This window comes from Camellia sinensis, chromosome 7 (assembly GCF_055761805.1).
Source record: "Camellia sinensis isolate YWXY chromosome 7, ASM5576180v1, whole genome shotgun sequence".
In the NCBI taxonomy this organism is placed as follows: Eukaryota; Viridiplantae; Streptophyta; class Magnoliopsida; order Ericales; family Theaceae; genus Camellia; species Camellia sinensis.
The window spans coordinates 97,081,639-97,100,514 of record NC_138967.1 but is presented as its reverse complement, the minus strand read 5'-3'; the positions used below and the strand labels follow the sequence as shown (position 1 = coordinate 97,100,514).

The following is an 18,876-nucleotide window of genomic DNA, read 5'->3' as shown; positions in this document are numbered from 1 at the left end:
GGTTGGTGATTGGGAGAGAAGAAAAAAAAAAAAAAAGGCCAATCACGTCACATAGGGGGTCATGGGGGTCACTTTCTGTGGGGGTCCTGATCTTTTTCCTATATCATATGATTGAGATTTAGGGATGGTTTGGGATGATCTAAATAAGTGTATTTTTTAACTTTTTATGAAATATGGATTGGGTATAAATTGGATTTGAAGTAATGTGATACAAAGGTGATATGACTTAAATAAGATGATATGACTTAAATAAGATAGTAACTTTTTGATTTTTTTTAATTATGACAAACAAGGTCTTAATTTAAATGCGACTCGCATTACATCCAAATAAATCAATATATTTTAGGTGCACTTTTGTAATGTAACTAAACCGTAGGATTTAAGAAAAAAAAAAAAAAAAGGGAAAAAAAAAAGAAGTGATCCTAGACATTACAACAATTTGTCACTTGCACAAAAGTCCCATCAAGATTCAAACCACCCCATCCTTACCCCCCCCCCCCCAAAAAAAAAAAAAAAAAAAATACATTTGTCATATAGATTTCTGTGCACTTAGCACTTTTCATAAATAAAATGGCATACCCACCAAGCGTAAGAGGTAGGTAAAGAACCTAAAGATGAAGAATGAAGGCTGGTGCCACAAGTTGTATTCTACATATTCTTCAATCTAATCTATCGTGAACATGTCATTACAAGAATAAATTTTGAAAGCAAGGACTTGCTTATCGCCCAATGTTACAAATATACATGATGGTTGATTCAACACATTTAGATTGGAGTCCATTGAGCTTCAATGGCCATGCATGAAATCTTCTCTAAACAAATTTGCAATGCTAAAGAAATTAGATGAAAGGAAAAGCCCTCATAACACACATTTGAATCCTTCGGTTTCAAATTAAAATGGGCAATCTTAATTTAATGTTTTAATAATATCACTGCCACGTTATTTTAATAAGCTTTTTTTTTTCTTTGTATATAATTTATGCGTGCAAATTATTTTCCCAAGAAGAAAATAAAGAAACAAATAAATTAAAAAAAAAAGGAAAAGCATAGAAGTATAGAGTCAAGAAGAAGAAAGTATATTTAGAATTCATTGACGCGTAGGAGAACAATAGTACAGAGAAAAAGGATGAGTAAAGAAAAAGAAGCAAGGAAAAAGAAAGGGGAAAGTGGCATAAATTTTAAGTTTGGCTTATAAAATGAAATGAAGAGTATGAAGATGGTTACAAGAGAAAGCATATTTAATAATATAAAGGTAATTAAAGGTTAGCATGAAAGTTTATTTAAAGAAACACGCATGGCCTTGCTTTCCGCCTCCTTCTCTTCGGTTTAGGAGGTTGCAGGACAACCTTGATTGCAGCATCAAACACAGCCTTCACATTCTGAAAAATTTATTAGGAAACTAGGCTGAAGTTACACAACCATCAAACCAAAATGCTCGTGCCTAATCTAAAAGTATCATAATTGATTACATGACTTATATTTTTTTTGATCAGCGAAAAAGAACCTTTATTGATAAAAACCATACAAGAGATGTGATTACATCAAAAAGGAGGGGGAGAGCAGCATGCATCATAGCGATCTAACCCGATCCCAACTAGGTTGGCACCGAGAAGACAGCCCAATCATCTGCAAACTCAACCCCAAGAGTTTGGTGAGGCACCAAACTCGACAGGAAGAAGAAGAACAACAAAATAAATAACAATGCTAGGTATCATGAAAAGTCTTTCATGAAAATGATCATGAAAGATTTGTGACCTTTAGATTATACTTAGAATTAAACACCACACACTAATCAAGATAATTTAAGGGTCACAAATCTTTCATAATCATTTTCATGAAAGACTTTTCATGATCCCTAACATTTCTCCAAAATAAAAGGAAGCAGAGCTATCAGTTCAACACACCCAGACCAACATAACATGACTTATATATATATATATATGCAAAGATTTGCCAATGCTCCTTTAACCATCTTCCTATCCATGTAGAAACACATCTTATTTTAATTTTCTAAATATATAAAGTATTGTTACTTCAGATCACAAAAAAAAAAAAATAATAAAAAATTTGCCGCCTTTCAACTTGCTTAAGCAATATATATGTTTCCCAATTTCCCCCTTTTTTTTGCTCCCAATAAAAAAAAGTATGTTAGTAGAAGGCAACTAATGATTTTTTATCTCCAAATCTTAATGCACTCTTACTTGCATGACGTGACAAGAATCTCGAAACATTGAAAAGAAAATTTTTGAAACATGGCACTATTGAGATTGAGAGTGCATCAAGACAGAAAATCTTGTGCCGTAAAATTTTTGTACTTGCAATTAGATGTTAATTTACCTTCTTCCATAGTTTGTTTCATGGTGTTCCAATAACTGAGATGGGAAATTCTAATATGGGAAAAGTTAGGGATCATGAAAAAAATTTCATGAAAATGATCATGAAAAATTTATGATCCTTAGATTACCTTGATTAGTGTGTGGTGCTTTATTCTAAGTGTAATCCAAGGGTCACAAAACATGAAAGGTTTTTCATGATACCTAACATTGCTGTTCTAATATACACCCCTAGTTATGTCATTTTCTTTTTTAGTTATGACAAATTTTCTTTTTTAGTTATGACATTATTTTAATTATGATTTATGAGTTCATTAGTTATGTCTCATGTTGTGTTTAGTTATGATATATTTTTTCTAATTATGATTCAAAAATTGAAATTTTATCATTTTTCTTTTTAATTATAAAGTGTATATGAAGAGCGTATACCATAGTGTTTCCCAACTGAGATATAAATAGATTTTAGTTTCAATATAAGTAGTGTTTGGTTATAAGAACAAGTTATATAAAGCAAAACAACATCATAGGAACAAACCTGCTGAGTCTTTGAGCTGCATTCTATGTAAATAGCAGCACCAATCATCTTCTTTAGTTCCTCACCCTGCAAAATATTATCCCAATGAATACAATTCAGTATCCAAACATGAATACACTGACACATCATTGTTCATGTGATCAGGGACTTGCCTGAGCGGTTGTGATTGGGGTTGCGCCGGGATGATTAATCAAATACTGCTTGTCTTCGCGCAAATCTGCAATTAATTACATTATTACATATGTTTACTTCAAAACCGAGAAAGTAACAAATATATATAAATAGAAAAAGAGTAACGCTACACATATTCACGATTCTTACCTAATTTGGTTCCTACAAGTACAACTGGTACAGTTGGTGCATAATGTCTCAGCTCAGGAATCCACTAAAGAGCCAATTGAACAGTATTTTTTTTGTTAGAAACCGATATTTGTTTGGATAATATGAATCCAAAAAAAAAAAAAAAATGTTAAATGAATAAGGAAATTATTAATGCTGTGTTGTCTAGTAATGAATAACCTTCTTAGAGATATTCTCATAGCTGGCTCTGCTAATCAGAGAGAAGGCCAACAAGAAGACATCAGCACCTCTGTAACTCAGAGGCCTCAACCTGTTGTAATCCTCCTGCCCTGTAATATATCCACCATATTGATGAACTGATTAAATTGGTGCTTCAATTATACTAACTTTTTCTTAGTTACATAAACAAAAGGGAATGTTTGCTTGTATTTTTCATTCTATTTTCTATTTTACAGAAAACTTGTTTGGATAATTGTTTCCGCAATTTTTAAGAAAATATTTTTTAATTTTCAAAAATTGTTTCGACACAAAAATGAGAAAGACATGAAAACAATAAGTATTTTCTAACCCTTTTTTTTTAATCTTTTTATTTTCATAAATACGAAAACAATTACTAACCCGCGGTATCCCAAAGTCCAAGGTTAACTGTACTTCCATCAACCACCACATTAGCACTGAAGTTGTCAAACACAGTTGGTACATAATCCTATCAAAATACACACAAAAATAAGTTTTAAGGAGAGGGAGAGAGAGAGAGATCATGATAATTACCATCACATAACTTTTCTAATTTCACAGAAAACACATATCATAAAGATGATGATGGAAGGAGAACATACAGTGGGGAAGGTGTTGCTAGTGTATGAGATGAGCATGCATGTCTTGCCAACTGCTCCATCGCCAACCGTAACACACTTGATGAATCTTGCAGTGGTCATATTTCCTCTCTCTATCTCTGTCTCTCTCTCTCTCACTTCACCTTTGATGCATGAATTTTGAATAATGATGAGGTGATATAGTGTGGAGAGAGGTTTTGAAGTAAAGAGTTGGGTTTGAATTTTGAATAAAAATGGAGGGTAAGGGTGGGCATTTTAATAACCTCTCTCCAACCATATTTTAACCAACTTTAGCTGTTACCCTTTTTCCTTTACCATCATTACATGCCAATGGCTTTCTGTTCCTTTAAGGGGAAGGACAGACATACCAAAATATTTAACTTACAAAAGGGGTGTTTGGTGTTTGGTGTTGTTAGTTGGTTAAGTGTTGAACAAGGGAGAGATTGAATGATGGAATTTGAGGAAATTATAAATCATTATCACCAAGTCTTATGATGGATTTAAAGAAAGTGTACTTAAGAGAGTTTTCATCACCGATGAATGGACAAAAGTTTCATACTACCTAGCCAGATAATATATATATTTTTTAATATCAAATTTATCTTCTTTTAAAACAAAATTACCAAATTTAAACAATTTTGAACTTATTTTTTAAACTTATGTAGTTTTATCAAATGTGTTTTCAAAATATGACTTCATTTAATTTTTTATAATTTTTTTTGAAAATACCACTTCTTAAAATAACCTGAGTTTGAAAAATAAGTTTAGAACTGCTTGAATTTAAAATATTTATTTAAAAGAACTTAAATACTTGATAAGAAAAAACTTTTCAGATACAGTTTTACCATCTCTTATCATATGTTTATCTCAATAGAATAATGAAATGGTGCAACTCTAAGTGAGGGAGCGGACAATAATGCCTACTTGCACATAATTATTATTATTTTTTTATATAAAAATATGCCAAAAAAAAAAAATCAATGTATCACATGAATATTTATTTATTTATTTATTGTTATTATTATTATTTTGTACTTATTTATGCACATAACATTATTGGGGTGAGAGATCAAAGTTGATGGTCACCATGGTTGCAGAGGAAAAACATACACAAGCTGTCAAAAGTATCATACCTCAAAATCTTAGTGGGTGTCACCATAATTAAGGGAGAGTTTATGGGTGAGTGGTTTATGAGCTGTTGTTAAAGTTAACTTTTAAAATAGTGACAAGTATACGGTTCATTTGTGCTAACAATTAACAAAACTTTAGTCATCATCATTTAAGTGATTAATAGGATGATCAACTTCATGAAACACATTAAGAAGCTTCCAGGAAGCAACAGAAGAGTACTTTGATTTTTTAATCAATTGTAAAATCAATTGTGATAGAGACCCACACATACATGACCTCTACAACTTTCATTCTCATCCTTACCACTCATAATGTAAGGCCCACACATACATCAAGGCCAAGATCAAATTAGGAGTCATGAAACTCCTAAAAAAGGGGTCCCAAACATTTCTGTTTTTTAATACCGTTGTTGAGTTATATTATACGCAAAGAAACTATTCACAAAATAATTCATATATAATACTTATTTGTAAATCATTCTATAAATAACTTATTTGCAAATAATTTTACTCTACAATCTAGTATTAATTGGTGTGGTGTAGTCCTCAGACTAATTTTTTATTTATTATATATAGCACTTTATGATAATAATTACAATGTTATGTGGTAACTTTATGCATGATTCTCGCTTAGGCCACTTGGGAAAGCAAACTTGTGATCCAATTCAAATGACAATCAAATCAAATGGCCATCCCACAAAGGTATTCCCACACTTTTGTTCCGAGTATTTATGGTTTATTTATTTATTTTTTTTATTTATTATGAAAAAATATATAAAAAAAAATTACTTTTTTTTTTGTGTACCCAAAACAATCTAGATCTAAAGTTAAGAAATTGATGGCTTTTGAGACCCTGCTGATGTGAGAAACTGAATTTAAATATTGGGTTCAAACTTCAGTGACAAGATATGGGGGTCAAGATTATTTCTCCTCAAAATACTCGGTTTTAATGCACTCAAGGGTGCAATTATAAAATATGTTAGATATCTCAAGGCACAAATTTCTACAATAAATTAACGTTTTGGAGAAAAAAAAATTAGGAATAAAATTACATTTTAAAGAAGAAATATTTTTGTTGTAAAAAATGTAATTATTATATTTTTTGTGACGAAATTGGATCACTAGTGATGAATTATTATATTTTTGGAATCAAAATTTTTGTCTCAAAACACTCTTTTAGGACCAAATTATTGCTCCTAAAAGTATATTTATTAATAACATTTTAAAATTATCGCTAAAAGACCATCTTTTTTACTTCTTCAGACCATCTTTTAATGATTATTCTCGCAATGATAGAAATTGGGCTCCAAATAATCTTTGCAATAAAATTTTCACTTCTAGAAATAAAAAAGTTTGTTCTCTAAAACTCTCATATGTTATAGTGATATAAGTGTATTAGATACTAAAATAAAAAGTAATAGTTTTTTCACAAATATTTATTGATTTCTTAAAAACACTTTTTCATAAATATTTTACTTTTTAAATACATTTAGGTTAGATGAATCTAAAAAAAATTAGTAAAAACATTAAAAAAATTCACTAAAAAAAAAAAAAACAAAAAATAAAACAGTGCCGTTTGGTAACACTTACGTTTTCAGTTTTCTATTTATATTTACAAAAATTTAAAAAACTCAAATAAAAACTTGTTTGGTAAAATTTTTGATTTATAAATCAGTGGTCTCAGTTTATAAATTTGGCCAAAAAATGAAAACACAAAAAATGTGTTTCCATTTTGAGTTTTCAGTTTTTTTTTATCACCTAACATTAGCCACCACCCACCACCATTTTCCATCACCGTCTTCCGCCACCACCACCCACCACCCACCATCCACCACCACCTGCCACCACTACTCACCACCCACCTACTACCACCAGCCACCACCCACCTGCCACCCACTCGTCACCACCACCCACCCCTCGCCACCACCACCACCACCTACCTGTCATCCACCCGCCACCACCCACCACCTGCCACTACCATTCACCGCCCGCCACCACCACCCGCCATTTACTTGCCACCACCACTCACCACCCACCTGCCACCACCATTCACCACCTACCACCACCAGCCACCCACCACCACCAGCCACCTGCCACCCACCGGCCATCACCACCCACCACCCACCCGCTACCCACCTGCCACCACTACCCACTCGCTACCACTTACTACCCGCCACCGTCACCCACCCACCCACCACTACCACCACCCGCCACCCACCTGCCCCCACCACCACCACCTACTCGCTACCACCTACCACCACCACCGTCACCCACCCACCCACCCACCACCACCACTACCACCCGCCACATACCCACCACCACCCGCCATCTGCCACCCACTTGCTACCACCACCAGCCTCCACCACCACCACCACCACCCACTCGCTACCACCCATCACCCGCCACCGTCACCCAGCCACCCACCTACCCACCCACCCACCATCACCACCCACCCGCCACCACCCACTACCACTTGCCATCCGCCACCCACCCGTCACTACTACCACCACCACCACCACCCACTCGCTACCACCCACCACCCGCCACCGTCACCCACCCACCCACCACCACCACTCGCCACCCACCACCACCCACCATCGGCCACTCACCATCCACCACCCACCACCTACTCGCCACCACCCGCCATCCGCCACCCACCTGCTATCACCACCCACCACCCGCCACCACCACCTCCCACTCACTACCACCCACCACCCGCCACCGTCACCCACTCATCCACCGCCACCACCCACCCGCCACCAGCTACCCACCACCCACCGTCACCACTTTCCACCACCGTCTTCCGCCGCCACTTGCCACCACTTGCCATTTCTCACTCTTTTTTATATTTTTAAAATTTTTTAAATATTTTGTCAATTACCAAACGCGTTTGTAGTTTATGTTTTTCTAAAAATAAATAAAAAATAAACAAAAACCAGTTTATAAAATTTTTGTAAATATAAACTGAAAACGTAAACGTTACCAAACACACACTTAATTTTTAGAAAATCAATCAAACCAAACAAGACAATTTATAGAATTTTCATTATTTTAGAAAGTCAGTGGTTAGTAAAATTTCACTTATTTTGCCAAATGAAATTTTACGAATTTAGTGACATTTCACCAACCAAAGACAATCAAATTACACTCTTGAGGTTGAAACTTTGGATCATGTGTTGCTTTTACGTCTTTCATGTTTGATTAGGAGTTTGGGGGAGGATTGGATCATCAATTTGTGAGATCCACCAAATTCATGTTTGTGTTTGGAACTGTTTGGAAAGTGAGATTTTAGGCTAAAATTTATAAAAAAAAATAAAATAAAATAGAATAGATTAAAATAGTTAATAAGATAAAATGTCACATTAAATATATAATCATTTCACTTTTTTTTTCTTACAAGTATCACATCTAATTACAAAAAAATCAAATCATCTTCCCAAACACAAAAATTTTAGCCTACTAAAATAGCCAAAAACTAAAATAGTCTACTAAAATAGCAATTTTCCAAACGCCCACAAAATGTTACGAGATTATAAGTCCTATGAGAGTACGAATCCCCTCCCATGGTGGAATTAGCATCCCATGGGACCCCTCACCGAATTTATGGCTCAATTATCATTTTCCCCTCCACATAACAAAACTAACAAAATTATATTACATGTAAGGAGAAATTTTAGGTAGTTTCATAGATTTAATCCTAACTAACTAATAACACCACACTAGTACACAAACAAATATACTGTATCTTACATCTCCAACCTAATAGTATCACACTAATAATCTCTTCATTCAATCCCACCACACGCATAATGCCATCCACAAACAAATAAGATTATGTCCTTTGTTTGGAGAACTTGGAATGACAAGGTTAGGTGGTGGGGATTCGATTGGGTATCACTAGATTCTATGAATGATCTACCCCAATGTTGGATTATAATGAATTATGTAAAGAGAGGTATAAATGAAGATATGGAGATCTATTCCTCTAGCAATCCTTTGGTCTTTTGGGAAGCTTAGGATTGATTGCCATTTTAATAGGCAAAATCCAAATTTGATTGATCCGGCTGAGTTGATGTGGTAAGAGTTGCTCTCTGGGTGGAGGCTTATCTCCCAGGATTTTTTTATTCAGTTCATGACTTTATCAAGACCACAACAGGTACGTCAGTGTGTTGGTAATAGAAGATCAAGGCGTTGCACAGGTGGGATGGTAGAGCTCAATCAATCATCATGTTTAGGTGCTTCTTGTTTTGATGTTTAACCCTACTATTTTGTTGATTTTTTTTTTGTTCTCTTTATACTTTGCTTTTTTGTGATGTCTGGAGTTAGATCCTCTTCAACTCGGTTTTGTATTGTTGTGTTGAACTTTGGGATTGCTTACAATTGGTCTTCCTTTTGAGTGAAAACATAATTGGGATGCGATGTTTTGACAATGATGCAATTTTTTCCCTTTTGCATGTTTGGAGTAATCTTTCTCTCTTTTAGCAATAAAAATTTTCTTCTAATTTTGCTGATAAAAAAAATTACATAAGATCTACCAACAAAACAAAGTAAATTGAAATTAATTGACTAAAACCACTGAAATTAAAAAAGGTAGTGAAATTTCACTAACTTTGATCACATAAATTTCACTGACTTCTAGATAAAATTAGTAAAATCTCATTGACTATAGCAATTTCATTGATTTTTATTCAAAGAAATTTCATTGAGCATGAGAGAAAGTAGATTGAGAGAAAACATACAAATCAACAAATAGAGAAATAAAATAAACAAAGAGTAAGAAATGACATTGAAGGCGATCAACGTCCAAATCTAGACTAGTGAAATGTGCCAGAGAGAGAGCAAGATAGAATCGATACTTAACAGATCGGTGATGACAACAATTGTTTTGAGTAAAAAAATCACGGTCAATATCGGAGGACAGCAGACACTAAGAGATCAGTAGCGGTGACAACGATTTTGAGCAAAAAGAACAGAGGTGGCGATGGAAATGACAGCAGAGGTAGATGGCGTTGAGAGAAAGAGAGAGAGAGAGAGAGAGAGAGAGAGAGAGAGAGAGAGAGAGAACATATGTGGTGAGAAGTGTCAGAGAGAGAGAGAATTAGTTAGATGCGTCTAGATCTCACTGACCCTTTTCGACGACTCTCCAATAACAGTTGTAACTGTTGTTGAGGTGACACTGGTAAACATTGTAGATGCGACATTAGAGGTAGAGAGAGAGAGATAAAGAGAGAAAAATGATAGAGAGTTATATTTATGTCAAACTTTTTTTTTTTAATTTGAAATTTTAGGGACTTTAACAAGTAAGAAAATTGTTAATGTCCTCAAACTTTCACATGAACTTGTAGAGACCTGTGTTACATGGACTTGGCACTTTGGGGCGAAGTACCCGTGTCGACACGACACGACACGGGTGCGGGTGTGGGATTTGTGTCGGATTCGCCTCTTCTCTTTCGGACACGGCTAATCAAAAAGGAAGAAGAATGTTGAGATACTTACATTGATGTATGGGTTCAAGATCTTGATCGTGTCTTTCGATCTTCTTCTCTATCTCGATCTCCTTCTCTCTCTCTCTATCATGATCTCATTCTCTGCCTCGATATCTCTCTCGATTGTGCTGTGCATGTGTGAGAGAAGAGAATAGAAGAGACAAACCCATCGTGTTGCGGTACGTGTGAGAGAGAAGCGAGGAGGAGACAGACCCTTCGTGCTGCTGCTGTGCGTGTGAGACTGAGACAGACCCATTGTGTCAAAGCTGCTGCTGCTGCTGTTGCTTTTGTTTGTATTAAACCCTAATGGCTGGACCTAATGAGCTGGACCCAAATAAATAAATAGAAAGTTTGGACACTGATTTGTATCATAATAATTAATATTATAAATTATAATGGGCTGGACTCAAAAAAATAAAGAAAAAGTTTACACCTGTTGGCTGGTTTGTATCACAATAACCGTAAGGGGTTAGATCCAAATAAATAAATAAAATATTTGGACCTATTTATTAACTCTATTCAACAACAACATGGGTTATTATATGACTTATCCATATGTTTGATTCTATTTATAAAAAAAAATTATTGGGTCAACTTTTTTTAACTCATCTTCGTATAATAAATATATTTAAAAAATAATTATTTAACTCATTTTTATATAATAAATATATTTTTAAAATAACTATTTAACGTATTCCCATACCCGTATTCATATTTGGATCCATATCCATGTATCCTCAATTTTTAATTTTGAAGTGTCCAACCCCCAGATATGCACCCGCACCCGATACCCAGAACCGAGTCCGTGTAACATAGATAGAGAGAGATGTCTTCCTAATTTATTTCTTTTTTTATTTATTAATAATTGATATAAGTCTTGGAATCTATTAAATTAATGCGATAATGTTAGCTGAATAGACAAACTTTGATATATAATTATGATCTACACGCCTGAAATGAAATGATAAAATTTAAAAACGTAAATATGATTATTATAATGGTATTCATATGATATATTTCTACATCTTAAAGAGAAAGCCATCATGTAATGCAAAAGTCCATATATTATGTAATAGGAATGTGCACAACCACCCCCTCTTTTGTAGAATGTGGTCTCCGGCCACTGACACATTAAAATTTTACAATTCTAAGCTAGAGATATTAGTATATATTTAGCATTATTATTTCATAAACCAACATTTAAATCTAATACGCCTTATTTACTTACCATCATTATATCATAATCAGCATCTAATCCCTAGTAATTGGTTAGAGCACTTGTTTTTCTAATGATCTACCTACATTCTAATCAAACCATCACATATATCTTTTGTTTTATACATTGGCCATCTTTTCATGCTCACTATACAACACATTTTTCATTGTAAAATTCAATGTATAAAGAGAGAAATACAGGGAAAATGAATTATGTATTGATTGATATATTACAAGATTGTTGTGTATTGTATGTGATAAAGAGAATGAACTCTCTATTTATAGAGAGAAATCTGAGGCATTGGATACCACAAACCCACTACCACCGAAAGCTATACAATTAATAAGTATATACTAAAGCTAAAGTTATTCAACTAACAATGATATACTAATTAACAATTATATACTAACAGCCCCCCTCAAACTCAAGGAGGATAGGAACTAACCAACTTGAGTTTGAAGAGAGTAACAAAACAGAAAAGTAAACTGATAAATAAAAAACAAAACAGGATAGGAGACACGGTATGGTCGTGTCGGACCGTTGTAGCAGAACAGTTTATGGGGTCATGTCGGACCGTTGTAGCAGACAGTTTACGGGGTCATGTCGGACCGTTGTAGAAGACACTGTGTGGTCGTGTCAGACCGATGTAGAAGACAGTTTATGGGGTCATGTCGGACCGTTGGAGCAGACAGTTTACGGGGTCATGTCGGACCGTTGTTGAAGACAGTTTACGGGGTCATGTCGGACCGATGTAGCAGGACAGTTTACGGGGTCATGTCGGACCGATGTAGAAGACAGTTTACGGGGTCATGTCGGACCGTTGTAGAAAATTGTGAAAATTGTGATGGTGCACCAAGGGGGTGACTTAGGGAGTGCGCCATGAGCGACTTATACATGATACTGTGTATAACCCCCCCTCAAACTCAAATAGGTGTAAAGATAGAAACCTATTTGAGGTTGAAACAAAGGGATTGATAAAGCTGACCGGTGGAGAAGACACTGTATGAGTGTGTATATAGGTTGCCCAAAAGATATACATGGATATAGATATCGAGCCCTCAAAAGGTGTGCCCGCACCCTCAAAAGGCGTGCCATCAAAAGGTGTGCTATCAAAAGGCGTGCCCGAGTCATGAAAAGGCGTGCCAGGTTGTCGGCATCAAGAGGCGCGCGATGCGCGTGGTTGCCTCGGCTATTTAATCAAGACAGAGCCTGAGGCCGAGGGAGAAGCAAGAAACCTGCGAAATCCTCTGTAAAACTCTACGTTGTGCTGAGAGAGAGAGTCTGGAACACTCTGTTGCGAGAGATAGTCTGTAATACTCTGTTGCCCAAAAAATGGCTTCGTCTTCCCGCGGGCTGCTTACCCTCTTTCCCGACCTCAACGAGTCCACAGGAGAGAGAACTAGTGCGGTGGCCAGTGAACCTCAACCAAACACCGCTGGGTTTGCTCCGCTGAACTTTCCGATGCGGTCTGTGGAGCAAAAAATGGCGGTGCAGACGGATGTGGAGGCCAATCAGTATACGTTGAAGGCATGTGTGGAGTCCATGACGGCGGTCACAAACTTGTCGCACCGGCTGCAGAGTAGGACAAATGAGGTGCAGCAATTAAACTCCCAGCTGGCTCTGCTCCAACGCATGTATAAGGATGCGCGAGCAGAGATAAGCGTGCTAAGGGCAGAAAACAAGGAGCTGAAGCGGAAGGCCACCGTGATGTTCCGATTTGGAGGGCCGCCATATGCTGTAGTGGAGGAGCAGGGAGTAGTGATCAGGCCCAGTGGAGTGGGAAACACGGAGGCAACACCGGCAAGGGCCGTCCAGGACGGAGGCAAGAAGAAGAGACCGGCGACAGAGTAGAGAAGAAAAATCCCACCTGTGAATGTGGTTGTTTGTTTGTAATTTTTTTTTTTTTTTTTTTTTTTTTTTTTTTTTTTTTTTTTTTTTTTTTTTTGTATGTAAGTGTGATCGGGGTGAATCCCTGAGATGAATAAAATAAGATTTGTCGTGCAAATTTGTAAATGGTTATAGGTTGTTTGTTTTGTTTTGTTTTGTTTTTTTTTTTTTTTTTTTTTTTTTTTTTTTTTTTTTGTGGTGTGAAAGGAAAAAAAAAAAAATATGTCAAAATAAAATTGGGAAAAAAAAAAAATAATAAATGTGAGAATGTGATGATGAGTTTGGGTGGAGAATATGTGAGAATGGAAAAAGGGTTATATAATAAAGTGCTCTCCGTCCGGAAGAGAAAAAGGTAGTGTTGTGTAAGTTGATAGTATAATAAAATATGAGATAGTGGGTATGCAATTCGGCCAAAAGGAAGAGAGAGAGTTATTTAATTGGAGAGGGGAAGGAATTAAAAAATGAAAAGAAACAGAGAAAAGAAAAAGAAGAAGATTCGGGGTGTTGGGTTGGTTGTTCAAAAATAATGGTTTAAAAAAAAGAAGAAAGGGAGGTGGTGGAAATAAAAAAAAGAAAATAAAGGAAGAAGTCTGAGAGAGGGGTGCCGTGAGAGAGCTCTGTTAGAGAGAGAGAGCTGGGTTTGGTCTTCTGTGCCATGGGATGGAGGCCAAGCATAGTCGTCTTAGCTGCAAATTATTTTTTTTTTTTTTTTTTTTTGTTATTTATTTATTTATTTATTTATTTATTTTTTTTTTTTTTGTTTCATTCACTCCTTCGTGTCCATCACCTTCGCTGCGAACACTGCTTCTCCGTTGATGGCTCCGCACTTGAGCTCAGCCAAAGTAGACCGAGCCGATGTCATCGGAGCCGAGGCGGTGGATGAATCGGAGGGCCGGGAGGGAGATTTGGCCCGAGGAGGATTCGGATCTGGCGCGGCGGATTGCGTCCCAGCAGGGATTGCCGGAGGGAGTGTGGGGCTTGGCGGCTGCGGCGGCGATGGCGGGGCCGAGGTGGCTGACGGAGGAGGAAGCGGCAGTCCAGGTTGTCTCGGAGCCGGAGCTGGTGCTGCGGTGGATGTCGGTGGCGGTGGTGGTGGTGGCCCTGACAAAGCAACTCCCAAGTCGGTGCTGAGAGTGATGGGCGTAAATGGGCTTGACGTTGTACCATTTAAAGAGTCATTTACAGAAGTATAGACTTGGGCAGCAGGCCAAGAAACACAATACTATAGAACAAAACAGAGAGAACAATGATGGTTCCTACAGAGATTACCAAGTGCATTCCTCAAGTGCAACTACCCATTCACTGGGAGTGAATACTGAACAAGGAGAACTGCCAATTGCAGAGGTACTGCGGTGTCAGGTTGAAGTACAGAAAAGATTACAAGAGCAACTCGAGGTACAAAAGAAGTTGCAGATGAGAATAGAGGCCCAAGGGAAGTACTTAGTAGATCTGAAATGATACAACCTATGAAAGCCTTCTTTGGTGGACGTCTCGAAGGAAGTGCCGCCACGGACCACAGAAGACATCCATGAGGATTCTTTGTAGAGCCTGATCTCCACACCTAGTTCTGATCGTATCACCATGTATTGTGGTGACGGTGCTCTAGTGCAGGACAAACGAGGTCATAGGAAGCAGTAGTGGTGGGATTCCTTCATCAGAGAAGAGAGCAGCTATGGAATTTGTGGCAGCGGAGTGAAGGTATGTGTAGAGGTCCGGCGGGCGGCCAAGGCGAGGCTGCCGCCCGCCGGTGAAGCAGAATGATTAGGTTGTTAACCTAGCTCTGATACCATGTAAAATTCAATGTATAAAGAGAGAAATACAGGGAAAATGAATTATGTATTGATTGATATATTACAAGATTGTTGTGTATTGTATGTGATAAAGAGAATGAACTCTCTATTTATAGAGAGAAATCTGAGGCATTGGATACCACAAACCCACTACCACCGAAAGCTATACAATTAATAAGTATATACTAAAGCTAAAGTTATTCAACTAACAATGATATACTAATTAACAATTATATACTAACATTCATTAATCTTCTACTTCTTTAAACTTGGTTTTTATCTATAAAGGCACTCTTTTCATTTTTACCAAAACAAGTTTGCAGGTAAGTGCTTTTTTTACTTGATTTCCAATACTATTACTTGATTTCTTAGATAAATATAGATATGATAGTAAACAAAACAAGTGGGTCTTCTTTGTTTGATAGATTGATTTTTACTTGATGATATAGGATGCAAAGGAATAATGGCATGCCGGCATGCGCATCGTGCAAGCATCAGAGGAAGAAGTGCACTGACAAGTGTGTGTTGGCACCGTTCTTTCCAGTAAACAAAAGTCGAGAATTCCAAGCTGTGCACAAAGTGTTTGGTGTGAGCAACGCGACCAAAATTGTGAAAAATCTCAAGGAAGAAGATAGGAAAAAAGCCATAGATTCATTGGTGTGGGAAGCATTTTGTCGGCTAAAAGATCCAATCTTAGGTCCATATGGAGAATACAGAAAAGTGTATGAGGAGCTTAAATTGTACAAAAGCAGCCAATACCAACAGATCCTCCAAGTACCAGAAGAAGGAGGTGGCATGGTTTACAAACCAACAAGTTTGGTTGGATGGAACAATACTAATACTAATACTAATAATAATGCAATAATACAAAAGGGTACAAGTATGGTTGGAGTAGCCAATTATAACAATAATAATACCAATTATATTCATCACAACAATGGAAATTCTATTTCAAATTCAAGTCCATACACTTACTCTTTAAATCACCATAATATCCATGGTATGGAGAGAATAAGGCAAGAAAGGCATGTTGGTTCTGCAGTAGATGTAGTTCAACCTCAACAAAATTCTATCAATAGCTTAAACCAGCAGTACTATCTTTAAGGTATATTGTGTTGCTTTTTATACATGTGTTACAATTATTTGAGTATATTTTTCAGAATCCATGTTTCTCTCCATGAGTTTGTACTATTTTTTTTTTCTTTTTTTCTTTTGGTAATGCCACCTAAATTGTGCTAACACCAAAAAACTATTGTCATTGGCCAATCACCCTTTGTCAAAGGGCATTTGAGTGATCATCCTTTTTGTCACCTCTTCAAGTCCAACAATGGCTGTTAATAATAAAGCCAAACAAACATACTAGCATAGAGAGTAGCTAAGCCAGCCCAAGCATTTACTAATTACTAATCAACAATTCAAGTTCTTATTGATGATATACTCTTTAGTTTAATGGGCATTCTTTCTCTCTCTTTTTTTTTTTGATCAGCAAAAAGATACTTCATTGATGTAAAGACTAGTACAAGGTACGAAAGAAATTACACCAATAAAGAAAAGAGGAGTTTCATAAAACATGAAATATAAGTTCTATTTTTTTTTTTTTATTTTCCCACCTACTTGGATATTTGTGTATTTTTCCTACTTATATCTTTGTTTCAATGTAGAGTTGAGTTCACATGTGATGCATAGTCAGTTTAATAATAAATTTTACTCAAGTGTCATGAAGTTCAGGCCACATGAGAATGAAAATAAGAAATAAAAACTAAAAATTTATTTATATTGATATTTGAACTACAAATTACTATTGAAAATAAATTTTTGTAGGAACAATAAATTTTCGGATTAGTTAATATTATTGTATGTTATAGACATAAAATAGCTAGCGGTGTACAAAATGAAACTTTGAGCTCTCTATAGTTTTAGCAAGAGTCGCAACTGTTGCAGTATCCTTATTTTCAACATATTAATTGGCCATGTATGCATATATACATAGTAGGGGAAATTTCGTTAAGTGTAAGTTCTAAAAATAATTACAAATAAATAGTACAGTTTATAAATATTAATAATTAAAATTACAATTTTTTTCATGAATTCGTAATAACTTTACTACTAAATGGTAAGTTTTCCTAAATTAAATTACGGTAAATTACAAATAGACTCCTGAAGTTTGTTTAAAATATTGATTGCCCTTGTAGTTCTAAAAATTACATCACATCCCTTAAAGTTTCTAATAGCATAACAAATAACCAATTTAATCAACCATTAAGTCAATTAACAATTTTTAATTATGTTTCCAAGTAGAAATTTAATAATTTCATTATTGTATAAGAGGACAATTAGGAATTTCATTTTTTCTATCAATTCTGTTAAATGAAAATTTTTGATGATGGGGTATTTATAATTTTTATAACAACAATAGACAATTAACATTTTAAACAAATCTCGAAAATTATATTTATAATTTACCCTAAATGTTATGAACTTTGTTCACATTACAATTTTCATGAACTAGTTAGTTGCATCTCTAATTTCTACAATTGTAGTTGATTGTGTGAATATAATTTGCAAGTGTGCTCTATACATTGAGGCACATAATTTTAGGTTTATATTTCTTGAGTTGTTAATATTTAATGGTAGCAACAGTAAACTGTTTTTGAGCCAACTGATTTATAAAGCATATTGTCCTAGGTTGTTGTCTTGTAGGTTTGCCAAATTATATGGTTTTTATTTATCCAGCTTTAATTCTTTATTCTTTTCTTTTATTATCAATTTCAATATTAGAATATTGATTAAAATCTAACAGTTACTTTCTGGCTTTTATATTATGATTGCAGGTTAATTAAGCTCCATGGATACCAATCCTATGGAAATAATTAAGCACATTGTGGGAAGGCGGCTCGTAATTTGATATTCTTTTTTTTTTTTTCAAATTATTGATATGCAAATTACCGAATGCATTTTCTTTTTTAGCCCTCACCATCACTGTTTTAGTTTTTATTTTATTGGAATATGCAGAGATCTGATTAATTATCATTCATTATTAATTCTATTATACACACACACACAAAAAAATGAGAAAAAAATTATTTTATCTCATGCATATTTGTGTGGTTATATCACACATATTGATTGGTCACTTATGAGGATTTCCAAGTTCCAGTTTTAATGTAGAATTTCTTATCCAATATTGCTGACTTCGAACACTACAAGAAAAAGCACCTAGGATGGCAATTGTTAGGGCATGCCATAATTACTAAAACCATATTTGTCCTTTTGGATATTTCCAAATGGTTAGCAGTGGTGGATTGGCAGGAGGTGGTTGCGCATTGGTGGTGAATCGCTATTGAAGGTGATGGCTAGGAGTGG

At 35.6% G+C, this 18,876-nt stretch overlaps 1 protein-coding gene across 1 annotated transcript; it reads right to left on the bottom strand.

Annotated features, from left to right (window-relative positions):
* Positions 1–1,055: 1,055 nt before the first annotated feature.
* On the bottom strand, positions 1,056–4,430 carry LOC114282376 (rac-like GTP-binding protein RAC2). The gene is made up of 7 exons (XM_028225014.2): positions 4,008–4,430; positions 3,787–3,874; positions 3,388–3,497; positions 3,190–3,253; positions 3,021–3,085; positions 2,869–2,934; positions 1,056–1,379 (listed from the first exon to the last, which is right to left on the bottom strand). Exons 1-7 carry the CDS (start codon positions 4,104–4,106, stop codon positions 1,281–1,283), a joined length of 591 nt encoding a protein of 196 aa, XP_028080815.1. The 5' UTR covers positions 4,107–4,430; the 3' UTR covers positions 1,056–1,280.
* Between the last annotated feature and the right edge of the window lie 14,446 nt (positions 4,431–18,876).